At 43.7% G+C, this 16850-nt stretch overlaps 1 protein-coding gene across 6 annotated transcripts in view; it reads left to right on the top strand.

Moving 5' to 3' along the window:
• Positions 1 to 16850, top strand: part of MCF2L (MCF.2 cell line derived transforming sequence like) — a 174845-nt gene that overhangs the window by 91879 nt on the left and 66116 nt on the right. For all 6 annotated transcript variants that reach the window (XM_090022005.1, XM_090022050.1, XM_090022015.1 and 3 more), the window contains exon 3: positions 2687 to 2801. In XM_090022005.1, the coding sequence (XP_089878131.1) occupies positions 2687 to 2801 (115 nt within the window). The remainder of the gene's footprint in view (positions 1 to 2686; positions 2802 to 16850) is intronic.

The following is a 16850-nucleotide window of genomic DNA, read 5'->3' as shown; positions in this document are numbered from 1 at the left end:
ATAGGATGGAATTCAATGCAGACAAGTGCAAGGTGCTGCATCTAGGGAGAAGGAATCAGCAACACGCCTATAAGCTGGGAAACACCCTTCTTGTCAACACGGTGGCAGATGGGGATCTTGGAGTCATTGACAACTCCAGGATGAACATGATTCACCAATGCGAGGAAGCGGTCAGTAAGGCTAACCGCACCTTGTTGTGCATCACAAGCAGGTCCAGGGAGGTGATTCTTCTCCTCTATGCGGCATTGGTCAGACCACAGTTGGAGTACTGCATCCAGTTCTGGGTGCTGCACTTCAAGAGAGATGTGGCTAACCTTGAGAGGGTCCAGAGGAGGGCCACTCGCATGGTCAAGGGGCAGTGGGGCAGATCCTATGAAGAGCGGCTATAGGGCCTGAACCTATTCAGCCTCCACACAAGGTGAGAGGGGATTTGGTGGCCATTTACAAACTCACCAGGGGGGACGAGCGGGAATTGGGGGAGGGCTCTGTTCCCCCAGGCACCACCCACGGTTACTAGAAATAATGGCCACAAATTGTTAGACAGCAGATTCAGGCTGGACATCAGGAGACATTACTTTATGGCTAGGGCTGCCAGGCTCTGCAATGGACTCTTAAGTGAGGTGGTACTCTCTCCTACCTTGGGGGTCTTCAAGAGGAGGCTGGACAGATATTCAGCTGGAGTGATGTGATCCTGGCACCTGTTCCTGCCCAGGGCAGGAGGTCAGACCTGACTATCTGTTTAGGTCCCTTCCAACACTAAGTACTATGATGCTATGATGACTTTCCAGTACCCCAAAATATGTTCTAGAGAAGCATGACCACTTCTGGAGCTTAGGATTCTCTGAGGGGGTTTCTAATATTTTTGGTAGTCATGTTGTAGGCACTATGGTTTATGAAATATGCAACAGGCAAGGATTTTTATGGGTGATTGTATTTTATTGGACCATCTGTATAGCTGAAAGGAAAGTAGGAAGTTTACTTGTACCCCAAATCTTGTCTACCTCCCTCCCAAATATACAGTTGATCCAATAGGATATCGGCCACAAAAGTCTTTGCCCCTCTCATAATATTTTCTTCTTTCAGTTTTTTCTGTTTTGGGTAGAGCAGAACAAGAGAATCACAACTGGTGTTAATTCACTTCTGTTTTAATATTTATCTAGCTAAAATTAGCTTTCCTGTGTTTGCGCTTTTGCAACATAGCCTTTATGATACAGCCAAGTCATTATGATTTGTTAACACTTTTCTTTACAAAACCATTATAGTTTTGCATAATGGAAAGCATCCTGGATGATTCACTTTTAGTTCAGTTTCCTACCTGGGAACTTCACAGTGATACTACTATAGTGTATGCAAGTAAACATGTAGATAAAAGATTATATCTGACCAATGCAGTGATATTATCTATGCATTTCTATTGATGAGGTTTTCGGAGGGGAAAGGTTTTAATCAAAATGGCTCTATGGATATAGATATTAATGTAGCTATTCTCTGCTTGTGTTAATAGTGCATGCACATAAGTTGAGTGGTTCTTCTGTATTGCCCTAGATTTGCTGTAAAAGGTATTACTGTAATTACAATTTTTGTGATGCATTATTATTTAGAAGTGCTTTATTCACAATTATTAGACATGAAATTAGGAGGGAATTTCCCCACGACATTGGCAGAGACTTTGTTGTGTATTTTGTTCTCTCTTCCTTCCTGTGAAGCACTGAGCTGGGATAATCTTTTTAGGATTGAGCTTCTCCTAGTCTATTAATTTTTAATGCAGTTGCCTGGGATTAGTGCATTTTAGTGTTGCCCATCTCTTTAAACATTCACTTACTTAAATCAGAAATGTATATGCCTAACTATAAAAATGCTTCTGTTTTTATATTTATGGTAATGTATTTTAAATAATTTAACTTCCTTTTTTCTTGTTTTGGATTCCCTATAAGGATGGGGAAGCTGCAAAAGATTCAGAGAATAATAATCTTAACAACAGCAATAATAATGTTTGCTGTTGTATGGTTGTACTTAGAAGTTCAGAGATTTATTTATCTACACTTTGTCCATTCCATGTGGAGCTACCAAATTGAATAGGAAATCTCACTAGAAATTGCCTCTATTGTGGAATTCTGCTACTTCTCCCAATAGGGGAAGATACTTTAAAAAAAATACAACAGCTAGGAGTCTTGGGATTTTTAAATCTCTGAAAATTGGACTCGGCTCTGGGTGATGGTCCCAGTTAACATTAGTTTGGGGTGTTTTTTAACTTACGAATTCATGTGGTTGGTAATAGATTGTGTTTTAAACAGTTCACCCATTGTCATATGCTTACTGAAAGCATGATGTCTTGAAATAAAGATGCAATGCCATCTGGTGTTTAAAACCGAAGTCATGGAAGTAGAGATGGTTCAACTTTTAAGTATTTTTAAAAACGGACAACTCCCTCCACCTGCCCTGCCCCCACCAAAAAAACCCAAAAAAAGCCAAAATTAGGAGTAACAATTTGGACTGACTGGCTCTGGTGTGACCATATTTCCTTGATTCAAAAAGGAAAACTAGGTTACTTGGACAAAATATACATTTGTTAGGACTATGTTTAAAAAAAAAAAAAAATTATAACAATATTTTCTTTTTGAGCAAATAGGAACTATGCAAGATGACCAATTTAAATATAAAACCTTTTGCTTATTTCTTTTTTTAGGTGGACGAGGGGAAGATGGTAGCCCTGTTATCACATTTCCAGACTACCCAGCTTTCAGTGAGATCCCAGAGAGAGAGTTTCAAAATGTTCTGACCTATCTCACAAGCATCCCAAGGTAGGTGCCTGCAGAAAACAGCTGTATCTGGTATTGCAGAATCATAGACAAGTAAGGCTGGACAGGACCTCCAGAAGTCATCTAGTCCAACTCCCTATCTGCAGCAGGATCATCCCTATGCAAACCATCAAAAACAATCCATATTCTGAACTCTGCATAAGACTGCCATTAACTCTAACCTACCACAGGCACAGCACTAGAACCACAGCAGCAAACATCCTGCTTCTGTGAAATGTCAACATATGTTCAAGAGATCCTAGATAGAAAGTCATGCCCCCAGCTACAGAGGAAGGCAAAATCCCCCACGCTCTATAACAATCTGCCCACAGAATAAAATTCCTTCCTGATCCCAGATACGGTAATCGGTCTGAGTGAAGGGGCAAGACCCTCTAGCCAGGAACCTCCAGCTTTGGTTCCAGCAGGAACATTAGCACTCCCCAGTTAAGGTCTCCAGCCTTGGCTGTAGCCAAAACCCAGTGCCTCTGAGGGAGGCTTAAAAACACCCTGACATATGTAACAGAAAGCGGGGTGGGAGATGGAGGGGCAACCAGCAAAGCCCAAAAGACTGGCGTGTACCCTTAATAGAACATAAGCATAGCTACACCTAGACCACCCCTGACCAGTGGCTATCCAACCTCTTCTTGAACACCTCCAGTGAGTCCACAACTTAGGCAGTCTATTCCACTGCCTTACTATTCTAGAAGTTTTTTCTAGGTGTCCAATCTAAACTCACTTTGCTACAACTTCAAGCCACTGGTCTGTCATCCTCTCCACAGCAGGAGAAAAAAGGTGCTTTCCCACTATTTTATGGCAGCTCTTCAAGTATTTGGTTAAGGTCCCTTGTTACATGCTTCATCATACTGCTTATGGGACTCTTCTTAGTTTTCACTTGAAAACACACGTAGACTTGGGAAAGTGTTCTAGTTCCTGATTTAATTCATCCTTTATTGCATTCTGTTTGATTTTATTGAAGGGTATAATAAATCCTCCAAAACATTGGACGGTCAGCTTGGTCTACTGGTAATAAACTTAACTAAGAGAAGTCTATGGGTAACGTTTATCACAGTCCGGAAACTCTTATAGGAGGAACAGACAAAGGTGTAATGAAATCCAATGGCTCTAAGTGGAAGCTAGCCCAAGTCAAACTACAGAAGCCACACACCAGCCAGTTTAAGTGATCAGAAGCTGGCTTAAACCTGTAATAGAACATAAGTTCAGTGCAAGTAAATCAGTTTCAAAATGGCTCAAACCAGTTTGAGATGAACTGGGTTGAATATAGTATCAAAGTTAACTGATTTAGCTCAAGCTGGTTTATGGAACTTCTGCCCCAGACCCCTTCCTGGTTTAAGTTAAACCAGAGTCCCCCAGAATACTCTGTAGCCTTGAATGGAACTGTACTCTCTGCTTCAGACAGCAGGGCTGGCCCTGCCCTTCTACTCACTAGGTGGAGCAGGAGCTGGGGTGTGGCCAGATGTTGCCCCCCTGCCAAGGTTAAGGGGACAGGGAAGAGCTTTATTTCCCCCCCTCCCTCACCTGTCCCACCAGCACAGACCTGCCAGGCATTTCTCTGCTGACTGCTTCAGCGGTGGGAGCCATATCCAGCCTCAGCAGTAGCCTCAAGGGGGTTTAATTCCCCCGCTCCCTGTCCCACCAGCACAGACCTGAGCTGGAGTCTGCTGGTGTTCCCCTCACTGCCCAGTGGCAGGACTGTGGCCAGAGGGTGGCTAGCTGGCATGGTCCCCTTAGGCAAGGAGGGGTTATTCCTCCCCCCCCCTCCCTCCGTCCCCCCAGCACCTGGCAGAGGGGGCAAGGAAGGATTTTATTCCACTGCTTACCCTGTAAAGGGAGTGATTGGTAGCAGTCAGGGCTGGTAGACCCTGGGTGCAGTCCCCTGGGGATGGGCAGGGAGGGGGGGAATAAGCTCACTTTCTGTCCCTTCTGCCTCAGAGGGCCATGCTGGCCAGCTTCTGGCCATGCCCCTGCCACTACAGCAGTGAGGGGGGAGCACCAGGTGGACCCTGGCTCAAGTCTGCCAGTGAGACTGGGAGGGGGGAATTAAACCCTCTCCCTGGCCAGTTCACTTGAGGCTACTGCCAGGGCTGGCCACGGCTCCCACCAGCACAGCTTCTCTGCAGCTGAGGGCTGCTCTAACACCCCCCAGCTTCTGGCCTAACCCATTGCAGGCAAGTGCCTGGATTTCCTGAAAGTCGATTCACTTGCAATTTTGGTTCAATCTAAGAAGGTTAGACTAACCTGTAAAGATTGAATCAGTTCAGGCTGTGGCATTTTGAATGTCTGTCCTTAGCCTTGGACAGCTCACCTATGGCTATTGTGAGTTTTCCATGTAAATTTCTCAAGGCTACCCATGCTACTAATCTAAACAAGAATGGAATTCAGGGACATCATGTGGCTTGTATTGTGCAAGAGGTAATGCTAGATGATCACCTTTTGGCTTTATAATCTGTCTGTGAATTACTCAAGCTTCCCCATCTCTCCTGTTTCTTACATTTATTTGTTGCTTTTTTGAGGCCTGGTAGTCGAATGCCAATCTTCCAACAAGGGAAGTAAGGGCTTTGTCAGGTGTTTACATGCAACAGTTGCAAATCAGTGTAATATTGTGACCTATTAAAGTTGGAATGTGTTAGGAGATGACCCTCACCTGCAACACCATGAGGGCACTTATGTACTAAACTGCCTGAACATGCAAGCATTTAGTGGGTGCATCCACACATGCAAGCATGTGTGCTTGCAGCAGCTCAAATAAAATTTGAGCCGGGGCTTTTTGCCTCAGCGCACTTTGTTGTGGAGCAAATTGTGCCACTTGGGGCAAAATAACCCTGCCTGGCTCCTTCTGGATCTGCAGCCAAGGGGAGCTAGGGCCCAGGGCCAGCACCTGTGCGGTCCCCAGCAGTATAAAAAGCTGCCCTGTTCTGGCCCCAGCAGTACAAAAACCTTCCCTGGCAAGCGGCTCAGGGTTATTTGACCTCACTAGCATCTGGGGCCCAGGCAATTGGTATCTGGGGACACTAGCCCCTTGTCAGCTAGACTGCTGAGGCAGTATCCCAAATTCACATTTTAAAATACCCCAAAATCCACATTCTTCTATAATTAGAACAAGAGAGAGAGAGAAAGGGGGAATTGATCAGATGGACAATGTTTTATTGTTATAATTACAATGTTAAATAAATTTGGAAGCCTATCAGTGTCTCTAACATCATAATAAAATAAATCCTAAATATCTAAGTTTTAATGTTTGCTTTGGGTTTCCCTGTCACATGATGGGTGTGTGATTGGGGGGGATGTGGGGTTTGCAGGAGGGGGTGGGAAGCAGGGTGGGGGAATATGGGTGGGTGTGGGGGATGAGTCACTGCATGGGTAGGTGGGGGGGGGACTGGGTATGGGGGCTGTTTAGGAGGGGTGGGTCCCCTGCATGAATGCCACATGCCCCCGACGGCTGGCGGGACACGGCAGCGCTGGCAGTGGGAAAGTGGGGAGCTCCCGCAGATGTCACCGGCACTGTTGGCAGTGGGGGGAGGGGTGGTGAGCGGCAAGCGCCCGTGCACACCACCGGCAGCAATCGCTGACTAGCCGCATGTCAGTGGTACCACTGGCGGTGGAGGGTGGCAAGCAGCAACTGCCTATAGGCACCACCGACAGTGACAGCACCTTTTTTGAGGGGGTGCACCACCATCCTCAGGGAGTGCATTTGCACCCCCTATGCATTGCCAATAGTCCCCTGCCCCTCATAGGGCAGAGCCCTGCCCCCCCCCCCACAGCACATGAACTACCCTGCCTACAGAGTCCCAGGCCCCCCAGGGGCAACAGCTCCCCCTCATCCCTCCCCCCCCACTGGTCTCCAGCCCCCTGCTCATTCCCCTGGTCTTCTCCAGCCTCTGGAGCCTGGAGATGATCAGGAGAACAAGCAGGAGGCTGGAGAGAATAGGAGAACGAACAGGAGGCTTGTTCCCCCTGCCCCCTGTTCCTTCTCCTGGCTCCCCTCTTGCTCTCCCAGCCCACCCCACCCCCCACACTCACTGGCAGTAGCAGAGAATGAGCAGGAGGCTGGAGAGAGCAGGGGAAGTCTCCAGCTTATCTCCAGGGGTTTGTCCCTAGCCTCCTGCTCCTTTCCTGCTTGTCTCCATTTTTGGGAGGGAGCAAGAGACTGGAAACTGCCCCCAGAGACATTACCCCTGCTTCCTCCAGCCTCCTGCTGCTTCCCCTGCTCTCCCAAGCCTGGAGACAAGCAAGGGAAGAAACAGGGGCCTGGAGACAGCCACGGAGACCATCCCCTGCTGCCTTCAGCCTTGGGAGAGCAGGGGAATGCCTCTGGGGCTGTCTCCAGCCCCCTGTTCGTTCCCCTGCTGTCTCCAGCCTCCCACGGTCCCCTCCCCACTCCTCCAGCCCCCTAACCCCCTGTTCACCTGGCAAAAGCTGGGTCTGGGTCCCTACAGCTTGCACTGCTACCTGCCCAGAGTGGGCGGGCAGCATGCTTCAGGAGCAGGAAAAGGACCAATCATAAAGATGTTTTGGCACTCTTCCAGAGTGTTTCTGTAGGACTGAGCCCCCATTTGCCTTGGGACACCCTGACCCGTTTTGTTTTGTTTTTTTCCCACCCGAGTTTTTATTTGACCCCAGGGGTCTAATTTTCTCCCTACACTGCAAGTTTGCAGCGCAGGAAACATTTTTTCATTCTTTCACGTGCCTGTTGCCCTGCCTCAAAGGGGTTTAAGACTGGGCAAGAGGCACATGCGTGCTTGTCTGGATGTGCCCAGTGAGTGTTAAGCTGAATGTGTGACACTACCATAGGCAAGGATACTGCTCAGCATGTGACAATACTACTCCACAATTCCTTGCAAGGGTCTGTCTTGAGCAACAAAAGTCCCTGTCCCTCTGACTTTTTGAGTGCATAATCTCTATAGCATTTGGCTTCCTTCCAGTTATAAACTGCAAAAACAAAGATAATTGTACATTTTATTAGGTAGACAAGGTTCTTTTAGTAAATCTGATATCTTTTATTAGACCAACTCAAATAGTTGGAAAAATTCTTCTTTGCAAGCTTTTGGGTATGAATACCCCTTATCAGGCTGAGGAAGCATTCTGCAGTTTGTGTGCATGCTTTTCCTGGATGGAAGGAATAATAAAGACACCACAGGCTGGTATGCATGCAAGAAAGCCAGTCAGTGAAGATATATATTGAGGGGTCAGTGGATGAGAGAGAGGTTGGAGGGTAGGGGAAATAAATGTAGCTGGTAAATAGTGGAAATGTACCTGGGGTGTCAATGTTAAGCAGATTATAGTGTGTCATAAATCCAATGTCTGTATTTAGTTCATGATTTTTTGTTTCCAGTAGGTTGACTAACTGAAGCTTTGTAGGCTTGTCTGTGAAAGGTGTTTCGTACATTTTATTAAGTGTCATGTGCCTGTGCACCCAAACTGTATTCATTGTAAGATTATTGCTGAGTAAAACTTATACTGACTTTCTGACTTTGAGAATGAGACCCTTTTTTATTCTAATCAGATTTTAAGAGCTTCTTTCTTCCCTGAATATATCCCTTCTCTATTGAGTATTGTTTTATAATTGATTGGCACTTGATCTGCCTCTAGAGGTGGGACAGTTACTACAGCTAAAGAAAAAAGGATTACAAGTATTTTGTTACCAGACTAGCCTGAAGTGTTGCATGTTGCATAGTTAGCACAATATAGGAGAATTGTGCTTATTCTATATGAGGCTCTTGGAGTTAGAAACAGTTTGCTTCTGAAAACTGCAGCCAGGTAGCAGTGCCCAAATGCTGGTTGTGAGCAGTTTTCCTCGCTGTTTACACTGTACGTAACAAACTAATAGTAGCATGTAAGCATGGTCAGTTTTGCTTGGGTTTGCAGCTGCAAACCCATATTTCAAATGACACTTGATAGGTTTACTCTGGATATTAAAAAAAAAATAAAAATAAAAAAATAAAAAAAATACGTTGTGAATAAAACAGTTTAAGTCAAAATGTTTTCATTATCCTCTCCCCTCTGTTCTTCTCTTGTATAATCTTCTTGCTATATTGGGAAGACCTGCTGTCATTGGTAGACTGTGCCTCAGTTTCACTGGTCACAGATGTATTTGTCAACTACTAGTTTGCTTTTTCATTCTTTCTAAAATTGATCAGTAATTGCTCCATCAGTTTCTTTGTCTTGGTCTGCCCTTCTGTTGTATAAATGGCAAATTTAAACCTCTTAACAGCATTAAGAACAGCTTTTTGTTGTTTCAAATAATTGTAGACCAAATTTGTAACCCCTGCTATCTATGGTTCTTAACAGTGTTTGCCAAATCAGATGAACTTCCATGTCTCAACACCTGCTCTAAATGATAAATTCTATTTTTTTTTTTTTTTCGGTAGAGTGAAGACCACTTTTATAAGACTAGTAAATGACTTCACAACGCCAGTGCTCTGTGGGCATGTTTTCAATGGCTCAGTTTGTCAGATGTTATGGAGCAAACTTCTGGGGGGGTTTTGCTGACAGTAGGCATGTGTTTGAGTATTCATTCAGATGTACCACTTCTTGGGAATCTGACCTTCTTCTGGTATGGTCTTTTGATGCTCTAGTGAGGCTGCTTTCATTTTTGTAATTCATATGGAATGATGGTGGTAATTTAAACCTTGAATGCCAAAAAAACACTAGTCCACAATTTAAGTTCTTTATAATGCACTCCTCCGTAAAGAACTCTTTTCAGCATTACAGATGGTCTTATCTGTGGGTCAAATCCACAAAGGGACAGGGGCATGAGTATACTCGGCATTGCCATGCCTGCTCAGGGAATGGAATTCACAAACCTGAGTGAGGAGCCAAAAGGGTTGGCACTACACAGTGCAAAGAAGAAAGTGCAATGCAGTGCCACACAGGCAGCTGACTGTGAACAAATGTGTTTGTCTACAGGGTGAGTGCTGTGCAGCGTTATTGAAAGCAATATAGTCATGTTGCTCAGTACCTCACCCAGTCTAATTGGCCTGCTTCTAAGCCAGAATAGACACCATCTTGACATAGCTCTACTAATTCCAGTTCTAAAGCTACCTAATTTTAAAAACACTCTTGTATTATAGTATTAAAAATACCAATGTGCCTAAAACATCTCTGGGACACCTCATCCTCATGGCTCAGAATCTCTCTCGTTTATTCAGGAATTTTGCAGTCTTACTGGTTCTGTGAGTCTTGCATTCCTTTTATGCACACCGGCCCCATGTCAACAGGAGGAGTTGGGATTGCCCTCATTGTCTAGCCTGAGGCTTAGTAGTACAGGCATTCTTCTGGAAGGTAGGAAATGTGGTTTTGATTCCTCCCCCACCCCCAAGACTGAGGTGTGGGCTCTAAATCCTGGCATTTTGTCTTCCTGGACAAAAGCTGTAACCTCTAGGCTATTCTATAAAAGGCGGGCACCCCCAGCTCCACCTGCACCTGTTTTTGTTTGTTTTTGATTAAAAGTGGCCATGGCTGCAGTGTTCTCTGTGCACGTGGGGCATGCTCTGAGCATGTCTCCTGGACCAGGCCCCTCACAGGACTTGGGCACAGGGCATTTATACACGTGATCCAGCCAGAGTGGGGGCGGGGAGCACCCTAATTTAAAGCACCCAGAGTGTCTTCTAGAGCAGTGGTCTCCAAAGTGGGGTGTGCAAGACAATCCATTGGGGTACAGGAAGAAAATATTAGAACTTCTATTTAGATATATAAATATACATATATTGGGGGTGCATGATCAAATTTTTTACTGATAGGGGTGCACAAATATAAATATACATATATTTATATATGTATTGGGAGTGCGTGCTCAAAAATTTTTTACTGATAGGGGTGGCGATCAAAAAAGTTTGGAGACCTCTGTTCTAGAGCAGCTCTAATTAAAGTGCCAAGCGCATCTCATGCATCAGTGTCCCTGTGCTGAAACATGGCAATGAGAGTGCTCGAACAAGCTTTAGTTAAAGTGCCCCTGCCACTGTTTTTCAGCACAGGGACACTGATACATGAGATGATGGAGTCTGCTAGAGCACAGTAATTACCATGCTCCATGTAATTACAGCATATCAGAGCAGCCTCACTGCTCATGTATAGGTGCCCCACCTAGCTTATGAATCCTAAACAGAGTTAAGTACAAGAAAGGAACATCATTCAACGAATGATGAAAATGCTGCTACTTAGATACTGGCTCTTATACCTCTGCATCATCACTTATTAAAATTAAAATTCATTAGAGTTCCCTCACTGTAATTGGGAATCACGTCCAGTATTTTGAATGGTTTTCAGTTCCTCCATTCTTAGCTCTCCATTTGCTGTTCTCTACCCTTGTACATGTTGCTTGTTTTGTGAGCCACCAACTTTTAAATATCAGAGATGCTCCAATATTTTGTCATTCACACTGATACTGGCATTTCTAACTCTCAAGAAATGTTAATTTTCTAATCTTGGGTTAAAGCATTTGCAATATGTAGCTAACCTTTCAAAGATGGAAAAGCTTCATGGGCAGACAAGGTTCTTTGGGTAAATCTTATATTTTTTATTAGACTAACTGAAATAGTTGGAGAAATTCTTCTTTGAAAGTTTTATGGTTTAAAAACCCTTAGTCAGGCTGGCTCATAAAAAGGTTGGTGTACTGTGGGGCCATTTTGTTACCTGTTTACCAATTAACCAGTGGGGGCACATTTCTCACAAGAAACCCCCTTTTTCTCCAATCTCTGTTTGAATCCTCAAAGAAAATTTACAAAACACATTTCACAGACAAAGCCATGAACTTCACTTCCTCAACCTCCTGGATACAAACCATCATGGACTAAATATAGACATTGGATTTGTGACATGTTGTTATAACCTGCCTGACATCTGACTCCCCAGCTGCCTCTCCACTATTTACCTGCTACATTCATTTCTCCCCTTACCCCCAACCTGTCTCTTACCCACTGACCCCTCAATTTACATCTTCACTGACTAGCTTTCCTTGCCTGCATACCAGCCTCTGGCTTCTTTACTATTCCTTCCACCCAGGAAGAGCGCACACACCAACAGCAGATGCTTCCTCAGCCTGACAAAGGGTTTTTAAACCTGAAAGCTTGCTAAGAAGAATTTGCCCAACTATTTGAGTTGGTTTAATAAAAGATATATCAGACTTACACAAAGAACCTTGTCTTCCTGTTCTTGGACCAACACAGCTACAACATACACCACTGAAAAGCTTCATGAACAGTTCAGACTACTCCTTTAAGAAAAAGTCAGCCAGTTATTTACATTATCCATTATTTATTAAGCAAGCCTAAGGTACAAGATTTATAAGAAGGATGAAAATTAAAGCCAACATTTTTACTCTTGGAACTTTTTTCAAAGTGTACTTGGTTCAACCTATTAAGCAATTTGCCCTGCTGAGTGCTACTTTGACTGCAACCCTGTAGAATAAGCTTTGGTGAAATGCCCTATATAACTGCCAACTGGTTGCTGAGTAACAAAATACTTTAAAGTTCTAACATGACTTCAGAACATCAACATGTTTTGAAAAACTTCAAAAAATCATTTATGCTATTTGTTCAGGCAAAAGATTCTGGATTGCCACATGGATTATCATAGCGACAAGTCAAGCAACTTTCTGCTGTCGTAATATATAGGGCAACTGTATTCCACTAGAATGTTAGCAAGAAACTGCCACAGGCAACTTAATAGGGGAGTCTCTGCTTTCTCTGACCTTGCTTACACTTATAAGATTCATCCCTAAAATTATATTGGCAATATTTCTAATGGAGTTACCACTTACACCTGCAAAATACTGCCTCAGTTGTTTAACTTGCACCAGTTCCCTGAACAGAAGGAGCTATAGTTTTTCTAGTAGTTTGATAGTACACCTATTTCTTTTGGAAATTTTGCCCTGAAATATACTTTAAAAAAAATCAGTTTCCTAGCCCACATCACTTTACCCACAAGACTTAAGTGCCAAGCTGGACCTTGTCCTTGTTTTTTAGGGGGTGGGTTAAATATTTGGGTATTGCTCTTTAAGACCTAAGAACCCAGGGTTTTATGAACAGTTTCTCTGTAAAGCTTTTTTTCATGGTAATACAGTATGAGGATGCAACATAAATGGCTTTTACTGGGAGACTTGTGTTTAGGGAAAAGTGAGAGAGAGTTGCTTTACAATGGGCACATCTTAGACTGAAACAGGATTAGCTAACATAATACTCTCTTGCAGAGTGCATGATATACATGATAGCCTCACTTCCTACCTACCCAAATAGTAAATGTTACAAATCTAGGCTACTGGTGAAGGGGATTGTGAGTAAAGATGTCACAGTGCTGTGTGAGAGCGCTAAGTAGCAGTGAAAGGAGCCTATGCCCCCTTGTAGTTGTAGAAAGAATATTGTTTCATAAAATACAGCTCCCTCATGTGGATATCAGTGATATTGCAAGACCCCTTTGCCTATAAAATAGGAATGGGTGTAATACAATAAATTAAATCCACCTCAGAATATCTTCTAATATGCACTTTGCAATCTGTATAAAAAGGTTAATACCCATCTTGCCTGAATTATGCAATTGCATAAGCAATCACAGGATTTGAAGTCCAAAGATATATTACTGAAGTATATATAACGCCTTGCATATCACAAGGTAGCAATAGCCCTAAACTTTGTGACGCTTCGAAATACTTGTGGGAAACGTAAACTAATTGTCTCAAGAAAAAGTCTGGTGGCCTTTCGGAGGGTGTCCTTCTCCCATGCCTTGTTTTCATGTGTGAATGCTGCCTTCACAGTAGTTACTGGGCCAGGTGGCGGGGAAATAGAGTGCTGTCTTGTAACACATGGGCAGATGAAAGCTGTAGTACCATCACACGCATTGGATAATGTTAGGCTATCCCTCAGTGAAAAATGCTTCCTTGGAGGATACTCTTACAGTAAGCAGCCAAGGGCAAGGGAGAGAACTCTGTTAGAATCTCCAAAAATGGTTAAAACATGTTAAAGGAGCAGGGTCAACACATTAAGTCTTTTCTTCTTTTTTTTACTCCGTTGTATTTTTTTTTTTTTTTAAAGCATTTTTCTTCCTGTGAAATGTTTTTATTATTTCAATAAACTAGATATTGGGAGTATATCTTGGGCAAGTGTCATCAGGGGTGGATCCAGAGGGGGTGTGGTGTGTAGTTGTACCCCTGTTATCCCCCTTTGATTCCTGCTTCAACCAGACTTTAAAACCAACTGCCTGTGAGGGGCAGCAGCACTTAAATTCAAGCAGTGCTGACAGAGCCCGTTGTCTTTTTGTCTCTCTATAATTTCTCTGATTCTTGCTAATCTCTCTCCACTCCCCAAGCAGTAACAGCAGTTTATCCTTTTTAATGGCCTTTATGTTCCAATATTCAAACTACCTTTTTTCTGCAAATTTTGCTGTCCTCAAAGCATTCCTGGTAATGTCTCTCTTCTCTTTTACAGCTTTGCAGACTGTCTTTAGCTGTATTTAATATTGCTACATCTAAGTTAAGGTTTTTAACTTGGGTATAGAATTCACAGAATCAGAAAAATTAGGGTTGGAAGGGACCTCACAAGGCCATTTAGTGCAACTTTCCACTGATCGGCTGAGAGGGCTGCCTGTCATGTGGCCCCACCCCTCTTTACCAATTGACTGACAGTGAAGTATTGAAGGCACTGTGAAGACACTCAAGAAGGCTAGTTTGTTTGGTTGTTGCTTTTTTTTTTTTTTTTTTTTTTTTTCTGTGAATCTGAATGAGATGTATGTTTAACTACCATGTTTACTTGATGGTAAAACTAGGTTTCCCCCATCCCCCAATTTAACATGGAGAGGGGGAAGCCCCTCATCTAAGAATAAAGAATGAGGCTGGGGAGGGAGCAGGCAGGTATTGGAGCTTCGACTTTAACCCCTACCTGGGGTCTGGGCCATAGCTATAGCTGCTGCCTGCTCCCTGCACCCTGACATCTCTTCTCGGCTGCTTCTTTCCCTCCACCCTTACCCTCTCCCCCCTTACCTTCCTTCTGCGCTGAAAGGCTCTGTCCATGCTGTAGGCTGGGGCACTGAGCCTGGCCTCACTTTGTAGCAGCAGCATGCAGCCTGCACTGCTATAGGGGCTAGGCTGGGGCCATATTCAGTGTCCCAGGCTAGAACAGGTATGGAGCCTACTGGCACAGAGCAAGAAAAAGGGAGTGGGATGGGGAGCAGAGACTAGAAGGGGGATCAGAGCAAACAGGTGGGACCTGAGGCTGCAGCAGGAGCCAGGCCGGGGGAAGAGATTACAGGGGAGCAAGCTGTGTGACCACCCCACACCATCTGCACCCCTAGTGCTTGCCCCTCTGCAGCAGTGGGGTGGGGGAGAGTGAATTAAAGACAACCCTCCAATAATTAGAGTCTATAAATGGAAAACTATATCAAATTTTATAAATTATCCATGTGTAGAACCTAATTATTGAGGAGGGTCTTAAATACAGGATAATCTTAGATTTGAGTAAAATATAGTCTACAGGACTAATGATGAGGGACCTACCAATTAATGCCATTTCATGTATTTTGCAGAAAACATTAAATTTTGCAGTACCCGCAAAAGCAGGAAATGTCTGTGAAATCTGCAGGGGGGTGTGGGGAAGCAAACTTACTGAAAAAAAATGCTGGCTCCCCAGAGGGAACTGCCCAGCCATGCAGCTGGTAGAGGGGGGGTGGAAACAAGGGTGGAGGGGCTCCAGGTGGCTGCCATCCCTGCTCCTCACTGCTTATTGCCCAAGAGGGCTTTGTCAGGCAGTCCCATCCCTTGCCACCACTTGGTGGCGTGGGGGGCACATGATGGACAGCCCTCACAACCAATTGGCAGTGGGGGGGAGTTCTGGCCATGACTACCCTTCAAAAATGGCAGTTGGCTCTCTGATCTGCTGACAAAATTGGCCAGCTGCCACCAAGTTGGGTAGACCCCCCAGTAATGACATGGAATCTTTTGACTCTTTGGCCTAGTTTGTTGTGCTCTTTTTTTTTTTTTTTAAAGAAACTTTACATATAATCTCAAATTAATACTCATTCCACTAATTGTTTGTTTTTGCTTTGATCTGAAACTGAATAATATATAGTGCTAGCCCCTTAGTATATTGTGAACATCTGGTAAAGCATTGGGTTTCTCTTTAACTGGAGAAAAATGTATTGTGTTCTATATGATGTGCCACGCCACCTGCACCGCACTTTTTCAAAATCCTACGTCTGCCCATCCATGTCATTTTATAGATTTCTGTCCAACACACCTGTCACTTTAATATGTTTATTATATTCCAATAGTTTGTGCATATTTACATTAATTATTTTAATGAAATTGTTGTTAATATTGTGATTACTGTAATTTGGTGACTTAAATTTACACTAATCACTTAAATAAACACAGGGTGTAGCAGAAATACTTCAAAAGAAATTGATGAGTTCCCCACATAAAGAATGGACAGGATGTCTCGTTCAGAAGCAGTGTTCTCTTGGCAGTTTCTTCTGAGAGCAGACTATAACAATGGTCTCTGTCTGCTCTATAGAAGAACAATAGGGTGTACTTTTTGGGGGGGGAGTTGTTTCTATTTTGGGCTCAGGACTTTGTACAAATGTTAGCTTTGTTTGTTTAGATGCAAGAAACTGGAAGATTATAATCTTACACACATGCCACTGTGGTGCTCCTGAATTGGAACATCCAAAGTTAATTATCATTCTGTAGGAACAAGAACACCACATTAAAAAACAAAAACAAACCTGACCTAGTCTGGTGCTCATCCTGATGCCTCCTTTGCCCAAGATTACTTATCTCCATGCAACCCTCTCTTTCCTTCATCCTCTACATATTACCATGGATAGACTTTCTTCTTATAATCTGCTTGCTATCTCTGCAGAGGAGACTAGCATTAGCTATTGTTACTTTCAATCTTTTTGTCTTCCTGTTCCCACTCTTAACTTATGTAGATGACAGAATAGCATAGGGGAAGCATTTAGCAGCCAAAGCTAAGCTAAGGGGTTTAGTAGGTTTCTGCTTTATTTTTTGTGTAGTCTAATGGGCCTTTTAAGTTGCTCTGTTTCTCTTGC

This window comes from Crocodylus siamensis, chromosome 1 (genome assembly GCF_052110815.1).
Source record: "Crocodylus siamensis isolate JL-2025a chromosome 1, ASM5211081v1, whole genome shotgun sequence".
In the NCBI taxonomy this organism is placed as follows: domain Eukaryota; kingdom Metazoa; phylum Chordata; order Crocodylia; family Crocodylidae; genus Crocodylus; species Crocodylus siamensis.
This window is presented reverse-complemented; position numbering and strand designations above follow the sequence as displayed.